Genomic DNA, 23,443 nt, shown 5'->3' on the forward strand with positions numbered 1-23,443 from the left:
AGGGCGAAGCTGAGTGGCATGAGAAACACAAGTCCGCTGCTACGTTATTGTAAAAGCGTTCACTGTAGAATAAGGCCTCAAGGTGCAACGCTTAGGCCTCTGTGCATTTTCCATATGATACTCATTACCATGTGGTCTCACGTCACGCATGAGCTCATACGAAGTTAGCCACATTCAACAGTCCTAGTTGTGCTCTCATTTCACACAGAGAGCGTTCTCTGCCAACACATATTTGGTGTCTTGTTTGACTAATTACGTCCAACAATATGCCTCTAGGGCCCCATTCATATGTTTGGATATTACACCGGGTCATGAATGTCTCGAGGACGGAAAGAAGACTCCATTGTGCGTGAGCTGAAGATGGATGATGGGGATGGAGTGTGTTGTGACATCTAGCCTAGATTGAACAGAAAGATGCACAGAAGCAACTCAAAGTCAGCTCCTGTAATAATGAACAATTAAAACTTTATCAACTAAACTTTATGTAAAGAAAGAGAAAAAGGCAGTTTACATTTTAAGGCGTTTTTCTTTATATTCATTCGTCGAGTAGATACATTCATGTTACAGTAGCATGATTTAACAATCTGCATACGGTCGTAAAAAATTTCATTAGGTGTTTTATACATTTACAAATGTAGAAAAAAACAAAAAGAAAGAAACACTCATTCATTCTTCCTACTTGTTTTTACTAAGCAAATCATTTATCTTGTACTACATTTTCCACTGAGCAACAACATACACTTGGTCACTGTCCAGCCATATATAGCTTGAAATCTGTTCTCTGCAGCATCTGGACACGGTAATGGAAAATGCAAAATGCATGAGGCACACAGCCTCCTGGGTCTTGTCACTGCAGTAGCGAGGCGAGGGGGATATTTTTGGGTTTGTGAAGAAGAGGTGTAAAAATGCTGGAGAGTGACCTCCTGCTTCCTGTGAGGATACTGGGAGAGACAATGGCCTGATGAAGGTTTGGAGCATGTTTCTCTGTTAAAGGGCTCTGTTTATGCTAAAGTGCTGCTGAGCGTTTGAGAGCAGAAGCAACTTTTTGATTTCATCATAGCATCATAGTGGCTCCCAACTTTTACACTTTTGACCTCTTAAAATGAAGCAACGTCTTACTGTTGGCTCTTGATCGCTGCATGTAACCAGAGTTTTGAAGTGAAATGATATAACTTGAAGGAAAACATCTGGGGTTTTTGGAGTTCCTAATCTGGTAATCACCCCAAGACCTCCCAGTTTAGGATCATGACCCCTAAGTTATAATGATAGCTGCTCAGGTGACCCTAACAATTTATATCTCCTTCACTCTCTGGACACAGTATATGGCATAATTGCATATCACTAACTATCACTAACCTCTGTGGAGGTATCGTTAGCATGTTTCTGATCCCCATTGCCCCATTGTTCTCTCTGTATTGTTTATCTGCTTCTCTTTGTTATCTTTTTCTCTCTCGTCCCAACCAGTCGAGGCAGATGGCCATCCACCCTGAGCCTGGTTCTGCTGGAAGGTTTTTGTAGCTGAAAGTGAATGTTTTTGCTTCCCACTAATACAAGGTCTTGACCCAACCATGGGACGTGCCCTCCGATGACGTCTGGTGGGATTTAGAGCTGTTTGAATTCAAAGTGAATTGAATGAATTCGGGAACCACTGATGTAAAATAATGTGGCCCGTCTCAGAAATGTCAAGACACTGTTTTACATCCTGAAGTGATCATTATCTTATTTTTATGACACTTCTTTACCAAAACAGATCTACTCTCCCTCTGCACTTCTTTGTAAAACTTTGTTTTTGCAACACCGAATGACCTTATTGCTGTAAGGTATTTAAACATAATGCTGATTCCACTTGACATTTCAGTCTCGTCTTCATTCATCCTCTCTGATTCATTCTGCACTGTGTGAAGATGAGTCAACAGCAGCGCAGCCCAGACTCCGTCCAGCAGGAAGCTGTGTTCGTGGTAAAGGTGTGTGCCCCTGCAGGCCTGCACGCAGAGGCTTCCTCACGCATATCAAGCCAAGGCACACATTAAATTTTTAACTCTTGGCACCGGTATCTGGCAGCCACCTCCTCACTCTGACCCCACAACACCTCCCAAAGAGGAAACAACCCTAATTATATGGCTACACAAACACAGAGGAGGCACATCCTCGGTAGTGTGAGTAAGGCTTGTGGTTTTAACACAGTGAGAAACGTCTGGAGTTGATGTTCATCTTGGTGAGGCCCAGGTGTTTGAGAGGGGTGGACAGGGCGAAGGCGGCCTTCATGGGGATGTCACACAGCAGGTCCGACTCCTCTCCGCACTCCTCCAGCTCGTACGTGGCGTCGTCCAGCATCTCCTTGTGGCGGTCGCACACCTGCTCCACCTTGAGCCGGTGGATCTCCCCACGCAGACGGATCAGCTGGCGGGCCAGACGGTTGTCCTGAACTTGCATCTCCCTCTGAGGGGAAGGAAACATAAGGAAAAAGCTTATGTGAAAGTTTGGATTCGGATTATCGTTTCTATCTTCTCGTCAGAGGGTGTAAATTACTGGCATGTGGAATATAAGGGTTGCAGGCCGAGACTGTGAGAAAACAGGCATCTTATTGTTTCACAAACTGTTTGTTTTGCCTGTGAGGACTGCATGACATCAGCCTGTCTTTTGAATTAAGCGAAGCACTCATGCAGAGCACATCGCTGACACCTGAAGAGATGGATATCTACCTCAGAGGTGAAGAAAGAAAGATTCTCAGGAATGGATCTGTTGGTTTTTTTTAGTTTGCCTCTTAAGTTGTCAGAGATGGCAGCTCTTTAAATTCTAATTAATATTATCCTCTTTCAGTGTAATGTATCTTTAAGTGATAATGAAACGAAACGCTCAGGAGGAACTCACCAGCTCTTTCCTCAGAAACTCCAAAGCATCATCAATAGTCTCAAAACCACAGATGTTGCGCACAACCAGCTCCGACTTCTCGTTTCTCAGAAGCGCAGGCATGGAAACGACTTGTCCTTCAGAGGCCGAGCTCTCTGCGGAATTCCTTCCCTTCCACGGTCCACTCTGTACCCGCTCCTGCCACTCCAGATAGGATGGTCTGCGGGTCTGTAGCTTCAGCTTCTCCGTCAGCGCTTTCAGGCTGTCCAGATCCTCCGTGTCTCCCTCGGAGGACTCGTCTCCAAACTCTTTACAATCCATCGATTACGCGGTAATGGATAAACCTCTGGGATTCACGTCGGGCTTTCTGTCTCTGCTGTGGCAGCTTGGCGATTGGAGCGCAACAGGTCCATTCCTCCTTTATAGGGAGGAATGGAACAGTGACCGCCCATCCCGCAGAGGACAGACAGGCTGGCTGATTAATGCGCGTTTGTGTGTGAGAAAGGCAAACATTAAGAGCTTAGAGCACCGTCTGGATTTCACATAATGATGGAAGATCGGTTATGATTTCATGGAATTAAAGTTATTCGGAGATTTTCGAGTCTAATTGCGTTTGTATCTGTCCACTCCAACTTTAAAATACTTGTCGTGCGTATTATGTTGACAGTAAAGGTGTGAGGAGTGGAAAGAAGTTCTGTGTTTACATAAAAATACAAGTAACACAGTGTAAAAGTGAAAGTAATTCAGTTCAATGTAGTATAAAAGCACCAAAAGTGAAACTAATCATTATCCAGAATTTCATATGTCAGGATCCTTATTATTAAAATTATAATTATTCATGCATTCATGTGTTCATCTCTTTAATTGTGCAGCTTGTAAAAGTGATTGAACTACTTTACGTAGTTTATCTTTTGGCTAGCTTGGTAATCATTAAAGTTTGACCCTAATCTGTCATTTTACATCCTAATTTATTTGTTAATTAGGTTGTTTTAAAATATCAAACAAGATCTGCAAAGTAATTGTAAGTTATCAGATAAATGTAGTGGAGTAAAAACTATATTATTTGCCTTTGAAATGTGATGGAATTAAAGTATGAAGTAGAAGAAAATGGAAATACTTAAGTATAATATATGTAACTCAAAATTATAATAAAGTACAGTGGTTTAGTAAATGTACTTAGTTACTTTTCCCCACTATTTGTGAGGAAGTACTCAAACCATTTATTTAAGTAGCATTAAAAGAGTGTAGAAACCTTACACAGCTTATTATATACATTCATAAAGCAACTAAATGGTCACTGTCTGTGTTATATTGTTACTATATATACCATATATTAATAGCTGGGGTACAATTTAAGAATGTGAAAGAAGTATTTTTGGTTTCTGTTTTGAACTACTTCACCTTTCTGAGTAGTTTCATCTGAAACAGTGACTTGACTTTTAAAAACCTGCCATGTGTTTGGTATCTTCACTCAGTAAAATAACTACAACTGTCAAACAGCTACAGGTGGAGGATTAAAGATTAGATCTGCCTATGAAGAAGCAAAGACATAGCCAAGTGAGACACAAGAACCTCAGAATAACACTGTACAGTATGTGCCTGAATGTGCTTGCATGTAATTACATTTTACTTTTTTTGGATTGTTTTTACAAGGGATGCACAATCATATCAGCATCATCAGAATCAGAAATCAGAAACAGATTTATTGACAGGTATAGTTCACACAATCACAAAGAATTTGTTCTGGTGGGTTGGCGCAACAATACAACAATAAAAAAAGAGTAAAATAAAAGAAACTAAAAATAAAAAATAACTATAATAGTGCAAAGCAGAAAGCAAAAAAATGTTGTGAAGTGAAGAATTAAAGTTAAATTTAAATCAGAACCACAAAACTTTGGTATTATTTACAAGAATATTGAGGGTATATTGATATTTACATGAATACAGATTATCAACAGAGTGCAAATTGAAGGTGTGGAAGTGTAACATGACCAATAACACTGCAGATGATGAGATGATGAGCAAAGAGAGAAGTAACACGTTAATGTAACATATACACTCCATAGAGGAGGCAGGAGGGGTCAGTGGGGTCATCATCGCTATCATCTGATAAAGGCTCAAAAATGAAACACTGCATCGACCCAAAAGAGAACACTGATACACAGACTGACAACCTATAAGGCTAAAAGATTACAGCTTTGTTAGAAAATGTTTCATTAAAATAAACATGGCTGTTATACAGGTAAGTCAAAGGATTTGTTTTTTTAAATGTTCCCCAGTGAATGTATACATTTACAAACCACTGTATTCTCTGTGTGCATCTGCCAGTGGGCCGTCAGGGGAAGAGTTGACATCATGATATCAAAGTCCTTATAGGTAGGTCTCGCCACTTGACAGCTACGTTGATAACACCTCCAGGCAGTTATTTTTGGGCCTCATAAAGCCAGGCTCATATCTAAATGAGTGGTGAGAGAGCCGTGACTGCAACTTAAGGGGTCACAGGGACATAAGAACTGCATGTATATGATCACAAGCCAAATCTGATTAAAACGTTTTTTTTTTAATTTTGCTGACTTTGCCACTAAATAAGGTGGAAAAGTGATTTTAGGAGAAGTCATACAACCACCATCTTTGGTGAAATGGAATTCTTGCATAGATTTATATTCACGATTCTTGAAGTGGCAAATCTCCCCCTTATGTCATCTCTGGTTACTTGTACCACAGGAAAGACTCTCTGCAAAACAAACAAACAAAAGAACAGCTCAGTTTCTGTGGCAACTGGTTAAAATAAATTGGAAAACTTTGGCAAAATGGAAATCCCCAAAAATCCAATTTTGTGCATTCCTTCTTTTACTATTATTTTGCAGGTGGACACATTAAATTAAAAAATATAGCTTAAAAGAAACGTGCAAAAACTGAACAAACGTTAATCCAACTCTGAACCCCATACTTGCACCACTGCAACATGCACTTTGTCAGACAGGTCGTGATTTAGCTTTTCTAGCTTTACGCATGCTGCCATCTGGTGGTCAGTTTCTATATCACAGGCACATCGCTGTTCCTTCTCTCACCCCCCTACAGTGCGCGCAAGTTTCACCAGCAACATATGTGACACATCTCGCTATTTCTGTTTCTCAGGAAACGTGCAGTTCCGTCTTTTGTCGCCTCAAGCAACACATTTTCCATTTCCAGAGCCGTCTCCTGCTCACCAAGCTGCGTGCGTAAAACAAGGTGTAAGGCCACAGGAGGGGACGGTGATGTTCAGGAGAGAGAAAAAATGAAGCCTTTTTCTATTTTTAGATTCATTATCGTCAAACAAACAGTGCGCAACTGCAGCAGCGCAGCCCAGAAAGCTGTGCGTACAAAGAAGGAAGCTTGCTTTCATTTTCTAACCAGAGAGGCGTGGAAGTGATTTGGAGTGAAGGCAACTTGTGCTTGATCAGAGAAAATAAAAGAAAGGAGGAAAAAAAGTTGTCTACTGAAGGTGTTTTGGCGTCTGAAGGGGAGCTGATGGAGTTTTCTGAGCACATCAAGACGGCTAACGTGGAGGATGTTGTGCTCAGACAGCCGCTCCACCCGCCGAGCAGAGGAACCCTGTGCATCACCGGCCACCACCTGCTCTTCTCGGACAGGGAGGAGGGCAGCTCCCGGCAGGTCCTGCTGCTCCTCAGGAACATCGATGCAATTGAGAAAAGGTGAGTGAAAGGAGAGGACAGAAGAGTGATTGGGCACTATATCAAGTAGTTGAGCTGAAGATCACAAACTAGAACATAAACTCCAGTCACTTGGTTCCATTTGGTGCCAAACTGCCAAAACATGACACTCAATTCAACTCAATTAACAGCCTCAATGATGTTTTAGTTGCTTAAAAAACCTAATTACAATGTTTAATGGGGTATTTATGGATCATTTAGGACTGATTTAGTTTGAAGATTGCAACTTTTGCATGATCAATCATATAATCACACTAATAATAACTGTATAATCCATTGTCTAATGATTCCCTCACGTCTTTTTTAACCAGTGTGGAAAACCTTTTGGGCTATTCGGGCTTCTTCTCTAACGCAGGTCTCAGTGAAAGGTTGGACATCCTCGGTGTTGCCTTGTGTCTGCTGCTGCTGCTCTCATGCTGGCGCAGAAGGAAATTTGCTAACAAGATTACAGCAGCTCCTCTTCTGTCTCATCGCTCATGTCGTGTGTCACCTTGCTGCTAACAACAGGTTTCTCTCAGCTTTGTGAAAGCGCTGCTGGAACCAATGGATGCTATTTCTGAGAGCAGGTGTCAAACACCCATTTATCAGGAAGAGAAATCTCCCTCCTCACACACACATGCACACACCTTAGGGCCCAGCTGACTGTCCTTTTCTGCTGCAAGTCAAGCCTCCTGCACTGCTAAAGAGTCTAAACGTGGGCCTTCGAGGGGGGTTTTGTTTCCGTTCCGTGTATGAATCCTACTGTTGTGTGTGTTTAGGATGTCTGGATCGTCAGGCACGATTACCATCAAGTGTAAAGATCTGCGTGTGCTCCAGCTTGACATCCCGGGCATGGAGCAGTGTCTCAACATCGCGCACTCTATTGAGGTATATTGAACAGTAACACAACACAGCTGAGCCCTGGAGCGAGGTGCACAGACAAATAAGGAAATCAGTATTTGCTTTTCTGTCTTAAAGTATAATTTCATTGCATTTCCTGTTATTTCTTGAACGACTGTATCCGTTTTCATCTCTGCTTTGCGTCTCGTAATCTGTTTTGATGTCTCACTCCAGTCTCTCTTCCACTCTCCGCAGACCCTGTCCTGCCTGGACTGTGTGTCGGAGATGTACCCTTTCTTTTACAGGCCTGCTGACCTCAGCCTGCAGGACCAGTGGGGTCTCTCAACCCCTGAAAAGCACTACAGCCAAATGAAGGAGCTTGTAAGCGTCATATAAAACTGTCTTTCCGCTTTACAGGAACCTAACTTTGTATAGAACCTATAGATGAAAAAGTCTCTCAGGCAACCTTTTCCAACAATGATCTAAAAGCCACATGACAGGAAAATGCCAGGGAAGCTGAATGCAGGGGTCGAGATTCAGGATATCCCCGTTGCTTAGCTTTCATTTGTTTTCTCTGAGCGTCAGAATGTGCTGCACACAGCTTGAATCGGTGCTTAACACATGAGCGTCTTCCTCTGGGAATAACATGTTGCCATGGTGAGGGGTGGGCCCTGAAGGCAGCATTGTTGGATGTGTTTTATGGGCACAGAATGCCCAGAGAATGTGGGATATCTGTACTGTTCATCAGGCTGATCTGGACAGGTACAGCCAGTTCATTTAGCTTAGATATCATAAACATAGGAAACAGCAGTCTGGCTCTGCCCAAGGGTGAGAAATCCATCCACACTAAAAGAAAAAGTACATTTTAGCCTGTATTGTTTTAAACAGTTCACTGTTATTTCAAAGATGTATCCTGCTTTGTTAAATTACAGCTAATTACAGGTAAAATCATAGAAAAGGGTATTAATTTACAAATTTAAAAAAAGGTCAAACACATGAACAGTTATTTGCTCTTTTGTATGTTTGAATATAAAATTATGATATTTTTACTGTATTTAAATCAGTAAAAAAGCACTGCTTTACAAATATTTTTTGTTATTTGAAAGAAAAAATGGTACATTAAGGACTGAAAAATGGCACAGAATTTTCAGCTGCAATTTTACATGTTTTCTCTGTGTTGTTAAACTAACAAAGTTACAGAAAAAAATACTGATTAACTTTTCTAAAAAATGTTTTAAATGGCCCAAACTGTGTATAATGTCAGCATCAAAAATCTGGATTTGATTCAGCACATTTTGTTCACAAAGATAATTCAATGTACTTTACATAATTAATGGCAAAAGAACGTAATAGTAAAAAATAACAATAAAAAATAAAATAAAGTAAAAATATTAATAAAAGATACACAATAATAAACATTATAGTACATGTGGACTGAGGTATAGCTCAATCATGAACACAATAAATGAGAAACATTTCTGGCCTTGATATAAAAACAGCTATACATGGGTCACATCTACGAGCTTTTGGCAGTTTGTTCCATCTGCGTGGAGCTAAATGCTGCTTCAGCATGTTTAGCCTGGACTCTGAGTTCTACTGGATGACCTGAGTCCATAGATCCAAGAGCCCTGCTTGGTTTGTATTCATTAAACATCTCAGAGGTGTATTCTGAGCCTAAACCATTAAATGATTTTTATACCAGTAGTAGCCAAACTCTATCCTGTAAGTCACTGGGAGCCACTGGAGTAACGTGCTCTGTTCTCTTGGTTCTGGGCAACACTGTAGCAGCAGAATTAGGAACCAGTTGCAGCTGGTCTTTTTTGGAAGCCCCATTCAGAGAAAATTCCAGTACCCTCAACCCTCAACTCCGACTATATGTTTAAGAAGCTGTTCTGGTCATCTCTTTGATTTGGCTGGTGAAGGTGAAATCTTTTAGAACACCAAGATTTCCGACTTGGTCTTTGCTTTTCAATGCTGAAGCTTTAAGGTGTTGTTTTCTCTTTTTCACCAAACACATTGATCTAAGTTTTGTTTGTATTTAATTCAAGCCCGTGCTCATCCAAAGATTTATTTGCTCTTGCTCTTGACACAATGAGTCAATGTGGATGTAGTCATCTAGCGAGGGAGACGGATATATTTGTCTGCATAACTCTGGCAATCAAAGTTTCAATTCCGTAGAATTTGGCTAAAAGCAGAAATACTGGCAGACTGTGGTGGCAAACCACCAGCAACATGTTTGGCACTAATGGTGAACTTGTCAGTATATGTGTTGGAAGTTTACCACTTGTGGGCAACATTGGCAGATTTATTGGCGATCGAATGTCTCTGCTGCTAATTTGCCACAAACATTCTGCTTTTGTATATGATATCGTCTGTGTTTTATCTGTTCAAATGCTAAAGTCTAAAAACAGTCATCTGTGGGTTGTTTGGAAGTGTCTCTGCTTGTTGTCAAATTCACAGCGACTGAAAGACGTTTCGACACTTCAGTAAACAAAAAGACACGTAAGGAGACTGAACTTTAGAGGCTCTGGTAGTGAGGCTGTCTGTTCTTTCTGTTTATAGTCTATGTGCTAAGCTAACTTGCTCTTTACTCTATTTATCATACAGTAGTATTAGTTCTGATTTCTCAGTTTCTGTCTTTCACAGAGAAATCAGAAAAGGTTATTTACCAAAAGTGTTGACTGCTTTAGTCTAAAGAGTCTTTAAGGATTAGCCTAGAGCAGGGGTTCCCAAACTTTTCAGCCCGCGACCCCCATGGGGTGTAACGGTTCTTGAGACTGATGACCCCCACTATCCCCGAAGGTGACTGAAACATAACAAAACGTGCTGTCGTGTGCAAAATACTGACTTATACACTTTCATTTCTATGTAAGCAGAAGAATATCTCAGTCAAAGTAACAGCCACGACATGTGACACTGAGTGAACATGTGAACATCGTTGCTGTGCAAATTTACGTTTTGGAAATAACTATGTTTCAGTGTTGAGCTCAACTAATGAGATGGATGGGCACTACGCATGGAGCACAACAAGTCCATTCTGCGACCCCCTCCTTGGGGCCTCGGGACCCCCCGGGGGGTCGCAGAATGGACGTTTGAGAACCCCTGGCCTAGTGCAGAAGTGCATGCTGTAGATTAATCATTTTACCCTGAAAATAGCACTTATGTGGACTTCTACATGAAGTAACGAGTTAAATTGAAGCACCACCCTCAACGTTAGGGAGTTTCCTGTTACATTTGACATGGTACTAAAGTCAAAATTTTCCAACCAGTCCCCCCTTGTGAGCCCTTGTCCTTCATCGCCTTCTCTCTCGTCTGTTTGCAGTGTGAGAGGTGGAGGCTGAGCAGCGTGAACAGAGACTACTCGGTGTGTCCCTCCTACCCTTCAGCAGTCATTGTTCCTAACAGCATCGATGACAGCACGCTGAAGAAGGTCGCCAAATTCAGGCAGGGAGGACGCTTCCCTGTCCTCTGCTACTACCACAAGAAGAATGGCATGGTGAGGTGTTTTTATGGTCACCGTTAGCCCACTGATGTAACTGATGTTTGCTAACCGGGCCAACGCTTTTCAGGTAATCATGCGCAGCAGTCAGCCGCTGATGGGAGCCAATAGGAAGCGCTGCAAGGAAGACGAGCTCCTCCTCCAGGCTGTGATCGACGGCTCAGACAAAGGTTACATCATCGACACCCGCTCCAGTCAGCAGGCTCAACAGGCCCGAATGACGGGTGGAGGGTTCGAGTCCAAGTCCTGCTACAGCCACTGGAAGAGACTGCACAGGCAGATGGACAGGTGTGTATGCAGGGAAATATACACCATTAAAATAATTTTTTACCTCTTCTCATGAAATGATTGTGACAATGTGATTTGTTCTTGATAGATGAAGTATAAATCTTCTGAAAACTTTATTGATGCTGCAATATACATACAATATATATCACAGTAGACATTAAACCACAATTAATTTTTGCAAACTGTGTATTCAGACTTAAACTAAATTGGGGGTGTTGATCAATAGGTTTAAGGGTTTTGCTTCAATTTTCCAATCTTGGTCAATTTAACAGGAAACACATATTCAAGGGGATGTCTAATATTACTCTTTCAAATGTCACTGAGTCACTAATATTAAGCATGGCCACCCCTGACATGGATCAATGCATTAAGACATCGTGGCATACTGTCCACAACCTGGTTAATGGTATCAATGGGCAGGACGTCCCACTCTTTGGTCAGGGACTCAGTATGTAATCATTGCACCTGGTCAAAAGTCATTACTGATATGTATAAACAGAAATAAAAAGAAAAATGAGTCTGATAACAGAAATTATTCCAACTTTATGGCCAACAGTGTATAATGGGGTGGCTGCGGCTCAGGTGGTAGAGCGTTGGTGGTTCGATCCCCTCCACAGTCGAAGTGTCTTAGGGCAAAACACTGAACCCGAAGTTGCTCCCAATGACAGGCAACACCTTGCATGTCAGCTGGTGTATGAATGGGTGAATGAGAAACACATTATAAAGCGCTTTGGATGACAGCGCTATATAAGTGCAGCCCGTTTACCATTTAATGGAAGTGGATGCTTCATTTGATGATCACGTTGATCATGTTTGTGTGCAGAGGTAAAGCCCTCCAGGAGAGTCTGATCAAACTGGTGGAGGCCTGCGGCGACGAGTCCAACAACATGGACCGCTGGCTCAGTAAGCTGGAGAATTCAAAGTGGCTGTCTCACGTCCAGACTGCTCTGTCGACCGCCGGCCTGCTGGCGGAGTGTGTTGAGAGGTAGGAACGACAAAGAAATACTTTTTTTCTTTGATTTCTTATTGGTATTGGTGCTTTTAAAACCAATTCTTTGGCTTCCATGTTCCCCTCTGTGTCAATGTCCTGCCTTAAATGTCTCCAGAATGACCTTCCGCATTGACGGATGAGAGTTAAAAAGTTCTCTTTTAGTTAAATATGTGTAAAACATAAAGTTGGTGTTTTTAAAAATTTTGACACCAGGATTTTAATTTTTCTGCAAATGTGAATCAATTCTAAATATCTGTCAGCTTGATTAATGATAACTGTATCGGTATCGACCCTGAAAAACACATTTTATTTGACTAATATGCACTTATCTCATGTTTGTATAACTGTAACTGTGTGTTTTTCTGTTTGAATATGTACTCACTTTGAAAACTAGATAGGAGGGAACTAAAGTCCACAAATAAGAATGTGTAAATAATATAAAAATGTTATGTTATTAATGTAACGCATACACAACACAGTGTTCATGTAACCTGTGTGAGTTGTATCGCATCTGTCAAACCAGGAAATTCCAAAACTACAACAGGTAAAGGCTGGACAAAGACGTGAGGGCTGCATAACAAATAGCTCCAGCACCAACAAAACTCAAACATTTCAATCCTGTCAGCAGCATGAACAGGGACGTTTCTGTGGTTGTTTTGCTTAAAAATAAATGCATGTGGGCCTTTTATTGTACATGAAAAGGAACAGGACTGTAGTGTACGTATTGTTTTTTTGCAGGGACGGGCATTCTGTTCTGGTTCACGGCTCTGAAGGGACAGACTCCTCTTTGCTCATCAGCACTCTGGCTCAGCTCATCATGGACCCTTGCTGTCGTACACTGGATGGCTTCCTGGCCCTGCTGGAGCGCGAGTGGCTACAGGTATAAACAAATCAATGTAAATAAAAAGCAAAGACCAAAACAAATTGTAAAAGAATGCTTGCTTTAGTTGAAAATATATGAAAAAAACGAAATAACCAATAAGTTAAATGGATCACTAGACTAAAACGGAACCTCTATATCAAGCCAATTTGATAGGGAGGATGATAAAATGTCTCTTTTGTAAAACCCTGGACAGAAATGATTGAAGCAAAAGCAACAGAAACACAACTGACACCAAAAGTTTACATCCACTTTATAAAAAGACATATAGCCTTTTTTTTCCTCACTGTCTGACATTAAATTAGACTAAACTTTTCCTGTTTTAGGTCAGTTAGGATTACCAACATTATTTCTATTTGCTAAATGCCAAAATAATGAGAGACAGAATTTTTTTATTACTTTTTCTTCAAAGTCAGAAGTTTACATCCACTAAGATTACTATGCCTTCAAACTATGTGGCAAAGCCCAGATGATGATGTCATGCCATTGGAAGCTTTTGATAGGTTAACTGACAACATCTGAGTTAATTGGAGGCACACCTGTGGATGTATTTTAAGGCACACCTCAAACAAACTGCTTCCTTGTGTGACAACATGGAAAATCTGAAGAAATCAGCCAAGATATCAGGAAGAGAACTGTGGACCTCCACAAGTCTGGTTCATCCTTGGGTACAATTTCCAGATACCTGAAGGTTCCACGTTTATCTGTTCAAACAATTATACACAAGTATAAACACCATGGGAATGTACATTCATCATACAGAGATGAAGTGTTTTGGTGTGAAATGTGCGAATCAACCCCAGAACAAAAGCAAAAGCCCTTGTGAAGATGCTGCTGAAGCTGGTCAGAGAGAGTCATTATCCACAGTGAAACCAGTCCTGTACCAACATGGGCTGAAAGGCTACTCAGAGAGGAAGAGGACGTTACTTCAAAAGCAACATAAAAGAGCCAGATAACAGTTTGCAAATGCACACAGGGACAAAGGCCTTCATTTTTGGAGACATGTCCAGTGATCTGATGAAACTAAAACTGAACTGTTTGGCCATAATGACCATCGACACATTTGCAGGAAAAAGGGGGAAACTTGCAAACCTGAGAACACCATCCCAACTGTGAAGCACGGGGGTGGCAGCATCATGTTATGGGGGTGTTTTGCTGTAGGAGGGACTGGTGCACTTCACTAAATAGATGGTATCATGAGGAAAGAACATTATGGGTGAAATATTGAAGCAACATCTCAAGACATCAGCCAGGAAGTTCTAGCTTGGGTGTAAGGGGGTCTTCCAGGTGGACAATGACCCTAAATATACCACCAAATTAGTTACAAAGAGGCTTCAGGACAACAAAGTCATACAGTTTAAAGACAATGCTACCAAATACTAAGGAAATGTATGTAAACCTATGACTTTGAAGAAAGGAGTAAAAAATTATCTAAAATATTCTCTCTCTCATTATTGTGGCGTTTAGCAAATAGAAATTATTTTGGTCATCCTAATTGACCTAAAACAGGAAAAGTTTTGTCTGAATTAATGTCAGATAGTGAGAAAAAAATGTCTTTTTATACAGTGTATGTAAACTTCTGGTTTCAACTGTATGTAATATAACAAAGGGGTGTCACAGTACATGAGGAAAGACTGCAAATCTCTATTTTTCATCTACATTTCGTGAAACCTACTATTTTTTATTGGGTTTTTATATGATGCAAACAGTCTAACTGGGTATACAAAACATGAATAAAGTTAATTGCTTAATACATTTAAATAAGTTACTGATTTAAATCACAATGAAGTATTTCAAAAAATAAAAGCCGGTTCATAAATCCTAACTAAAGCACATACAGCCAACATAAGAGCATGTTGTGGTATTTTGTTTACTTTAACATTTTCGATATTGCTGCAGAGCTAACCGCTGAGCTCACGTGTCTGTATGACCAAATCTCTTTCTAAAAGGATATTGCTCCACAGTCCAACCCTGCCAGGAAATGCCTTGACAAAAAAAAAAAAAAGAAAAAAAAGTCATATTCAGTCTGCTGCATGCAGCGGGCATAGATTTAATAAAACATACTTCTCAGTGTTTCAGAAGGAAATTGTTTCCCTTTCGGACTCATTTTCACAGTCGTCTTCACCGTCCTGTACTTTCAGTATGTTGGTCAATCACCTCAGCTCTCCGTTTGTTTTATTCCACATGTGTTTTAGCTGCCAACAGTCTTCAGCTGTGGATAAAAATGGTACAAACAGATGGTTTTGCTTCAAAACTGACCCGTACCTCCTACAACAAATTTATTGTTAAAGCGTGCAACACTGTAAATATGGTAATACAAGAAAAAAACTCAAGGACAAGGATGCATAATCAGAATGTCATATTTACCCCAGAGGTACCCCATATGGAGCAGATGTTCTGATTAGGTGTCGCTGCATAGATTTGCATAATAATGAAGTAACACTTCTATTACAGAAATAACTCCTTTACAGTTCAGTTCAAATTGATAGCAGACATGTAGCATGAAAAAAACAGACAGGCTGTTGAAAAAAAAGCCAATTAATGAGCTATCTTGCTTAATTATGCAGAAAACTGGTCTTTTTTAATACAAGAAAAATACATAAAACACAAGTATACCTTATGTATTAGATTGGTTGTGAGATGATTTCCAATTTAAATTTTTTTTTTAAAATAGCACATTTTAAGCATAATTGTAGCATAATTGTTAAAAAAGTTTTTTTTTAATTAATTAAAACCAAATAAGAGAAATGAAATTCAACTCAAACAATGGACTCTGAGCACTCTGAATGTACATGTACATGCTGTGTGTTAACTCAGTACTACAGTTTGCACATGGAGATTACTTTAACTGACGTACTAGCTTATACTAAATTACTGTTAAATAATATTATGGTTGTGAGGCTCTTGTGTTCCTTTGTGTTGCCTGTGTTTGAATAGGCCTATTAGTGCATGTGCACGACTGCGCACATCCTCCGAGGACAGTGGGGGTCGACACTCTCTGACGCTGTTATTTCAGGAGCTGGAGGCTGAACAGTTTGGGAGCCCCTGGATTAGATGATGTGTTAGATTTCCATCATTCTGTTTGACTGCATCCACATAAACACCATGAAGTGGTATTTTCAATTTAAAACAACGACACAGATGTATTTAACTAAAAGACATAAAAGCAGATGGGAAAGTGTGTGTTGTTGCTTTGGAGTTGCTTTCGAGTCGGAGCCCAGCTGTATAAATTGAGCATACTACTGTGTATGACTGTTGCTGCAAAGTAAATTCAACGTCTGAAGTTGACATTACACAGAAAGCAGAAAAAGTGTGTTTGTGTGTGTGCTGTTTGAATGTTTACATGATTAATTGTTCCCCTCTGCAGGCCGGACACCCGTTCCAGCAGCGGTGTGCCCGCTCGGCCTACTCCCACGCTCGTCTCCAGCAGGAGTCTCCGGTGTTCCTGCTGCTGCTGGACTGTGTGTGGCAGCTGTGGCGTCAGTTCCCTCTGGCTCTGGGCTTCTCCGAGGCTCTGCTCATCAGGCTGGCGACCGAAGTCTACGCCTCTGACTACGGCACCTTCCTGTGTAACAGCGATCAGGAAAGGTCGGGTTAACTTTACAGTGTTACCCATCATTGAATTGAATTGTGGTGTAAGTCGTATAAACTTCTTCCCTTCCTCCGCACTCTTTCCCATTCAGGTGTGCTATGGGAATAAAAGATAAGACTCACTGTTTGTTCCAAGCCTTGCTGAGGCCCGGGGAGAGAGATTTCTACTCTAACCCGCTGTATGAGCCCACTGAGCTGGCAATCTGGCCCTCGGTTCACCCTCAGTCCCTGCAGCTCTGGAGAGGTGAGCTTCGATTGGCACAAACTTGAACACTTGTGGTCCGTATGAACAGTGATGCCTTTTGAGTATTGTGGCCTCCTGTTTAATCACAGTGTTGTTGCTGTACGTGTTCACTCATTTTTTAAGAATGTTTACAATGTTTATATTTATATATTTTATACTTTATTTGTGTTCATTACTTTCTTATTTGTGTTTATACTTTCGAAAGTCTATTCATGCCGTTTTTCTTCTTTTTGCTGAAAGCCGAGACTTCCAACTACAATTTCGTCATGTGTGTGGAAGCGTATGCATAATGACATTAAAAAGGATTCTGACTCCCTTGCTCTGAACCCTCAGGCTTCTTCCTGAGGTGGACCCAGCAGGCTCGTCACCTGGAGGAGGCTCAGGAGGAAATAAGGAACATGCTGATCGAGTGGGGCAAGTTGGCGCTCAGCTGACGCCCCTCCAGCGTGTATGAACAAGTGAAGACGGTTAAGCTGAATGTGTTGAACATGTTTTAATCTACTGTGTTCTGCTGTACAGTATTTTTTACTCTTTTATAAAAATGGTAATACCAAAACGGTATCTGTGTCATTTAATATTGAAGATATTTTGGGAAACACTCTGTTCAGTTAATGACTGAAAAATAGTCCCTCAAACTTGACATTTGACTTCTAGAACTGCATTAGTGATCTTTGTTACCTTTAGACATAGCCTGATTACTAGTGATGCACGATATTAAGATTTCTGGTCGATGCCGATATCCGATATTAAGATTTCTGATATCGCCGATAATCGATATTACCGATGTCGATGTTTGATTTTTGTTCACACAGAAAAATGAGTAGAAGTAAGCACTGTGAGAAACTACTCAGAAGAAGCCCAAATTAGACCACATAGTCTTCTTTATTACATAACAGAAGTAAAACATATTTAAACATATTTAACGTTCAAGTCCAGAACCATTTAGGTAAAATCAAATGTAGAGATGAAGGCGCTAATCTTAGACAATCATGGGTTGTCACATCGGCTAAATTTGTTCATTGGACCGATGCTGATATATCGGAAAAAACACTAATATCGGCCGATACCGATGTGATCACCAAGATATCGTGCATCCCTACTGATTACTTAATATCAGCCAAATTTCAGCTTTTTTTAGTATCTCCTGGCTGCAAATTCATATGTTAAGGACAGAAGTGACAAAACATTCTCATCAGCCTATTCATAAGACTACAAACAAGCATTTTTCCCCCAAACTGTCTCATTAAAACTATTGTTTAGCTTTCTTTATTTTATTATATTTTTGCTGCTTTACAGAGCTCAGTAAGTGTTATTTTTATCTAATAACAGCCTGGGTTAATCATAATTGCCATGGGGTCAATACTTTTTGACAGATATTCACTCATAAATATTATCAATAGAGGAAGACTGTATGACTAACACACCTCCCAGTCCTGTTAAGCTCAGCTAAACACTCTTTACAATACAAATCCCTGTGCACAGCAAGTCAGCATGTTTGCGCACATGGAGCTTTGCAAGCTGGAGACTGTAGTCCTGTTCAGTCAAGAGCCACAAGCCCCGGTGATTACACACAAAGTGGACAGGAACCACATAGCCCAGCATGACTTTCTACACCTGCTTATTTATCCAGTGCTTACTGGGTGAACTGAAACGGTGACCAATCGGATGGTAATCTTTTAACTCTCACACTTAAATGCCGTCTTATCGGCTCTTATTTCGTAGTTTAGTTAAGAGGAATAGTTCTGGATTTGTTAAGTTGCATCTGCTGGCTTTGGATCAACAATCACCTGTCTGGGATTTCTGAATTTGTCAGCACACAGGTAATATTTTTTCCCCTTCTATCTTCTTAAACTACTTGTTATCATTAGAGATGTAGAAGTTCAGTGTGATCACTTTGGTCTGATGAATGTAACTTCTCTAAGGACTGCTGCTGGACATGCAACCGAGTATGCGGCTCTGTGTGCCCAGTGCGCCCGTGCTGGGCCTGTTTTGCCGAGGCTGCCTCAGCAGGACGCGGAGTTGGACCGGTCGCAGCTTTACTTCTTTGCCCAGGAAGATGAGCAGGTGGAACAGCGAGGAGTCCTGCAACCCCCTGCCCCCTCAGGAAAACCCCCGTGTTCTCATCACAGGTGATTAAATAGACTTCTCTGTCATTAGCAAACAGGGAAAAATGGACTTTTCCACAACTGCCCAAACACTGAACCTGTGAAGCTGCCATTGTTTTCTACCACTTTCACTGTGTAGCTGCTGCTGTACATTGTTGGCCACAGTTATAATAGATGCTGTGTTTTTTTGCTAAATGAGAGTGAATCAGATAATTTCCAAACAAAATCTTTTTAAATGGAATGAAATGCAGGAGTATTAGAGTGAAGAATTCCTGTCGTTCTATCATCAATGGCTCGGGTGGAATACTACAGACATGTGCTGCCTTTTTTTGAGTTGTTTTCACTGTGCACTAGTGGCAGGACCCTGTATTGATTCATCACAATAGGGCGCGTACAGACAGTACTAGCGACATAAAAGGGCCAATGAGCGACTGTGAGGAGAATAATAGCCTGTTATCACTTTTTGTCCTGGGATAAAGCTTTGGAACAAACAAAAAGCTTTTTTTTTTCCAGCTGAAACATGGCCCACTAAAAACATGGATTTTATTTTCAACAGTTTTCTCATCTCAAAACATTTAAATAACATTTATATAAAATATTAAAGGTTGCCTTTTGTGTGCAGGTGGTCTGGGGCAGTTAGGTGTGGGACTTGCACAGATGCTGAGGTGAGATGTTGAGATATCACTGTAAAGTTTATTACAGTGTTTGAAGTTTGAATGTCCTAATATCTTTATTAATGTCTAGGAAACAGTACGGAACAGAGAATGTGATCCTGTCAGATATCAAGAAGCCTCCGCCTCATGTTTTCACCAGTGGTATGCCAAATCTTAGTCAGATTTTTTTTTTTTTCTACTTTTCATTTTCTCTCCAGTTTCCTTGAATGTATAACTACTGCTCTAATGATATCCTCAACTCACTCTCTTTACCCCACAGGCCCATTCGTGTACGCTGATGTGTTGGACTACAAACACCTCCGAGAGCTGATTGTAAATAATCGTATCACTTGGCTGGTCCACTATAGCGCTCTGCTGAGTGCTGTGGGTGAGGCTAATGTGGCTTTGGCACGAAAGATCAACATCACAGGTCTGCTTGAAATCAACACAGTTGACATGTACCAAGTGTTTAAGGGTCATTAGAGTTTGAACTGATCCTCCCTGATCTTCTGCTGCTCATGCAGGCCTACATAATGTGCTGGACTTGGCCTTAGAGAACTGCCTGCGCCTCTTTGTTCCCAGCACCATCGGAGCATTCGGTCCCTCTTCTCCACGTGACCCGGCCCCTGACCTCTGTGTCCAAAGGCCTCGAACCATCTATGGCGTGTCTAAAGTGCACGGTGAACTGATGGGGGAGGTAAAATCTTAAAATGCATATAGAAACATGTATGATGACTTAGCTGTATATTTCAATTGCCAAATCTCAGTAGCAATCAGCTTCTATTTCTTTAGTATCTCCATCATAAATACGGCTTGGACTTCCGCTGCCTACGTTACCCTGGTGTGATATCAGTCAACACACCTCCTGGTGGAGGAACAACAGGTATGGCTTCACCTCACATCTACTTATGTTGTGTTAGTACAAAATCAGCTGGACTAAGAAGTGCGGACTTCTGTCTTCACAGACTATGCGGTTCAAATCTTCCACGATGCCCTGAGCACAGGTCACCACGAGTGCTACCTGCGACCCGACACCCGTCTTCCCATGATGCATATCTCTGACTGCCACCGTGCCACAGTAGAGTTCATGCAGGCTCCTGAGTGCCAGCTGTCCCTGCGCACCTACAACATAGCTGCCATGAGCTTCACTCCAGAGGAGGTGGCCCAAGAAATACGCAAGCACCTCCCTCACCTCAAAGTCACCTACAATCCCGACTCTGTCCGCCAGACTATCGGTACGACTTATGGTACACTTGTGAGTGTAGATTTGGGAATACCGTAAACAGGGGCTCTGTGGATCCACCCCTGGATAATGTAACGTCAAAAACATTTTTAATGCACGAAAGTGTGCCTTTTCTGCATCCATTTATGGAGGAATTTTATTTATTTAGGCTTTATGGAGGAAAACACAAAATCCAGGCTGCAGTTAACAATTAAAAATATAAAAGAATATTCTACAGTAAGGCTCTGAGGCACTCTGTATTGCTTTCAAATATTTATTTTTCCTCTCTCTCAACTCTTCTCATTTAATATTATCCCCTCTGTATGAACACACATATATAGCAGGATCTACTTTTCTGTCCTCTTTTGTTTTTGTTCTTTTGTTTGCCAGTAGCCTCTTTAAATGTGCACATGGAATCTATATGCCTCAGTTATAAATTAATTTATTGTGATTATTTAACAAAAGCCTGCACTTTAATAGCTCATGTTCAAAACTTTCTGCCCAAATGTCACACACATCTGTGCTTTGGGATGACGTGTTAAATACTGAGGCTGACGTATCCCCTGCTTTCCCCCCAAAATCTGCACCAATCGGTAAACTTACCCAAATACAAAACCAAAGTGGGATGACAGACCTTTGCAATGCTTTGAGGTCATCTACAAATATATATACTACTTAGAGCTGACATAAATGACACCGTGTTTGTCATTTGAAAAACTACTTTCAGGTTTATAGGTCAGCAAAAGTCAAGCCATCAGCCATCACACAGATTCAGACTTTCAGGGTTTCATATGTCACAAACATAAGGAACCAATCCTGTCACTGGGGGTTTCTCTGTCATTATTCTTCTTCAGTGTCTTTGGTTTCTGGTGCCAGCATGTGTGGGGTGAATTACTCCAATATTACAACTTGCAGTGTGTAACAGAATAGTTTCACAGTATTTCAACAGAGTTTTCGGTAAGCTGGTGTGCTCCAGCTGTAGTGAAAGGTAAGAGGAGAGAGACGCAGGAACTTTAGTGGTCCACACATTCTAGGAGGCAATGATGTAGAGCCACATCTGAGTCCTTTTAAGATGGAAAGGGGTTATTTTTATTGAAAAACTAGATATATATAACTTTGATATGCAGAATTTAATGGATCAAATCAATGACTGGAGAGGAATTTTAAAGTGTGTTGCATTTTAAAAATCAGTATGATTATAGCTGTCTTCTGTGAGATTGAGTTTTTATTTTGAACCCTGTTGTCCTTTAGTTTAAAATCACTGGTATTAACGTGGTCGTCTTGCCTGTCAATTTGCAGCAGACAGCTGGCCTGTGAGGTTTGATGACTCCAACGCCAGGAGGGACTGGGGCTGGGCACCAGCCTTCGGGATTGAAGAGCTGGTGTCGGACATGCTGCGTTCCGTTCGAGACAAGAGGACCGACGAGGGTTTGCCGGTCAGCTAGCAAAACCTGCTCCACAAAGACTGACCAATGCCCCGCGGCTGTCTTTTCTTCTGCCTGCCATTTACCAACAACACACTTCCTTTCACTTCACTCTTACAAACTGTCAACCAGTATCCTCTGTTTCTCTGGCACGTTACAGTGATGTGCTGGGCACTGATTGTGAAGTAAGACCTCTCCATCAGAGCCTCTTAACATACAGTGGAACACACACACGTGCACAAACACACACATTTCAGTCTTTTTCAGGAAATCATATACTGTCAAACCTTCTCTTCATCTTTGTTGTTTTTAATTGTTATCATGGTATGAGCATCACTTTACACATGGGTATGTTGCCTCAGATTGAACAGAAAAATAGTCATTTCTTAAGCTTCAGAGATTTCCAAACGTCATGTTAATCGCATGCATGGACGCGACAGTCTGTGACAATGTTTATTACAATGTCGAAAACTACTTGGACCTGTTGCACAGTTAGAGTAACAAATCTGTTGTATACTTTGATTCTAGGATCATCTGGAATAGCTCAGTTAACCCTGGACTGTAATGACACATCATGTATTCTGGCAGCCTTTTATGATGTAGTCTATCGAATGATAACCACATAATGTATGCAACCCCACTACCCTTGCTGTGGCATCTAAGAGGAAGCCTTTATTTTACTTTTTTGCCAGCAGTGTGACTTTGGTTATGAATGAGTACCAATATCAAATGAAGCCTTATATGCTTTGGAAAACAATGTATAAAAATGCAGTGTACTTTGAATCAGACATTGACTAATAAAGCTGTTATTTACCCAAACAACACTGATTATTGTTATTTACTTAACTTTGTGCACACTTAAGATACAGCTGCAAAAGGTAAATTGCAGTTCGAACCTTTTTCAACAGGTGGAAGCAGCATAATTACCCAAAATTAAAGCGTCGAGCAACAAATGGGCTTCAATCCTGACAGTGTCACGATATAAAGTAAGTGCAGATCACACAGAACGTATGAGTTTTATCAGGATTGCTTGGCCTTCTCTGCTGGCCTAAACTCTATCAGACTCACTGACTTACGTAATAATATTTTTCCCATTAATCTTCTTACATTATTCCCAAGAGTCTATTCTCTTCATGTCATAGCGTGTCTCTGGGCTGTGGTGCT

General features: G+C 41.0%; 3 protein-coding genes across 4 annotated transcripts; 2 read left to right on the plus strand and 1 right to left on the minus strand.

Moving 5' to 3' along the window:
- Positions 1-506: 506 nt before the first annotated feature.
- On the minus strand, positions 507-3,577 carry fam167b (family with sequence similarity 167 member B). The gene is made up of 2 exons (XM_008284211.1): positions 2,872-3,577; positions 507-2,439 (listed from the first exon to the last, which is right to left on the minus strand). The coding sequence occupies exons 1-2, from the start codon at positions 3,169-3,171 to the stop codon at positions 2,176-2,178; spliced, it is 564 nt and encodes a 187-aa protein (XP_008282433.1). The 5' UTR covers positions 3,172-3,577; the 3' UTR covers positions 507-2,175.
- Positions 3,578-6,035: 2,458 nt separating this feature from the next.
- On the plus strand, positions 6,036-17,431 carry LOC103359038 (myotubularin-related protein 9). Of its 2 annotated transcripts, XM_008284217.1 has the most exons (11): positions 6,036-6,545; positions 6,875-6,931; positions 7,322-7,430; positions 7,638-7,763; positions 10,705-10,878; positions 10,952-11,169; positions 11,993-12,154; positions 12,899-13,040; positions 16,408-16,628; positions 16,724-16,875; positions 17,209-17,431. In XM_008284217.1, the coding sequence occupies exons 1-11, from the start codon at positions 6,361-6,363 to the stop codon at positions 17,307-17,309; spliced, it is 1,647 nt and encodes a 548-aa protein (XP_008282439.1). In that variant the 5' UTR covers positions 6,036-6,360; the 3' UTR covers positions 17,310-17,431. The 2 variants fall into 2 exon arrangements, with proteins under 2 accessions (XP_008282439.1, XP_008282440.1); XM_008284218.1 differs by lacking the exon at positions 6,875-6,931 and having other exon boundaries at positions 6,037-6,545.
- Positions 17,432-18,811: 1,380 nt separating this feature from the next.
- tdh2 (L-threonine dehydrogenase 2) lies at positions 18,812-23,098 on the plus strand. Its single transcript, XM_008284216.1, has 8 exons — positions 18,812-19,004; positions 19,603-19,645; positions 19,725-19,795; positions 19,914-20,063; positions 20,158-20,330; positions 20,426-20,516; positions 20,599-20,868; positions 22,155-23,098. Exons 1-8 carry the CDS (start codon positions 18,812-18,814, stop codon positions 22,298-22,300), a joined length of 1,137 nt encoding a protein of 378 aa, XP_008282438.1. The 3' UTR covers positions 22,301-23,098.
- The last annotated feature ends 345 nt before the right edge of the window (positions 23,099-23,443 follow it).

The sequence above is a fragment of the Stegastes partitus genome, unplaced genomic scaffold (genome assembly GCF_000690725.1).
Source record: "Stegastes partitus isolate 25-593 unplaced genomic scaffold, Stegastes_partitus-1.0.2 Scaffold351, whole genome shotgun sequence".
In the NCBI taxonomy this organism is placed as follows: Eukaryota; Metazoa; Chordata; class Actinopteri; family Pomacentridae; genus Stegastes; species Stegastes partitus.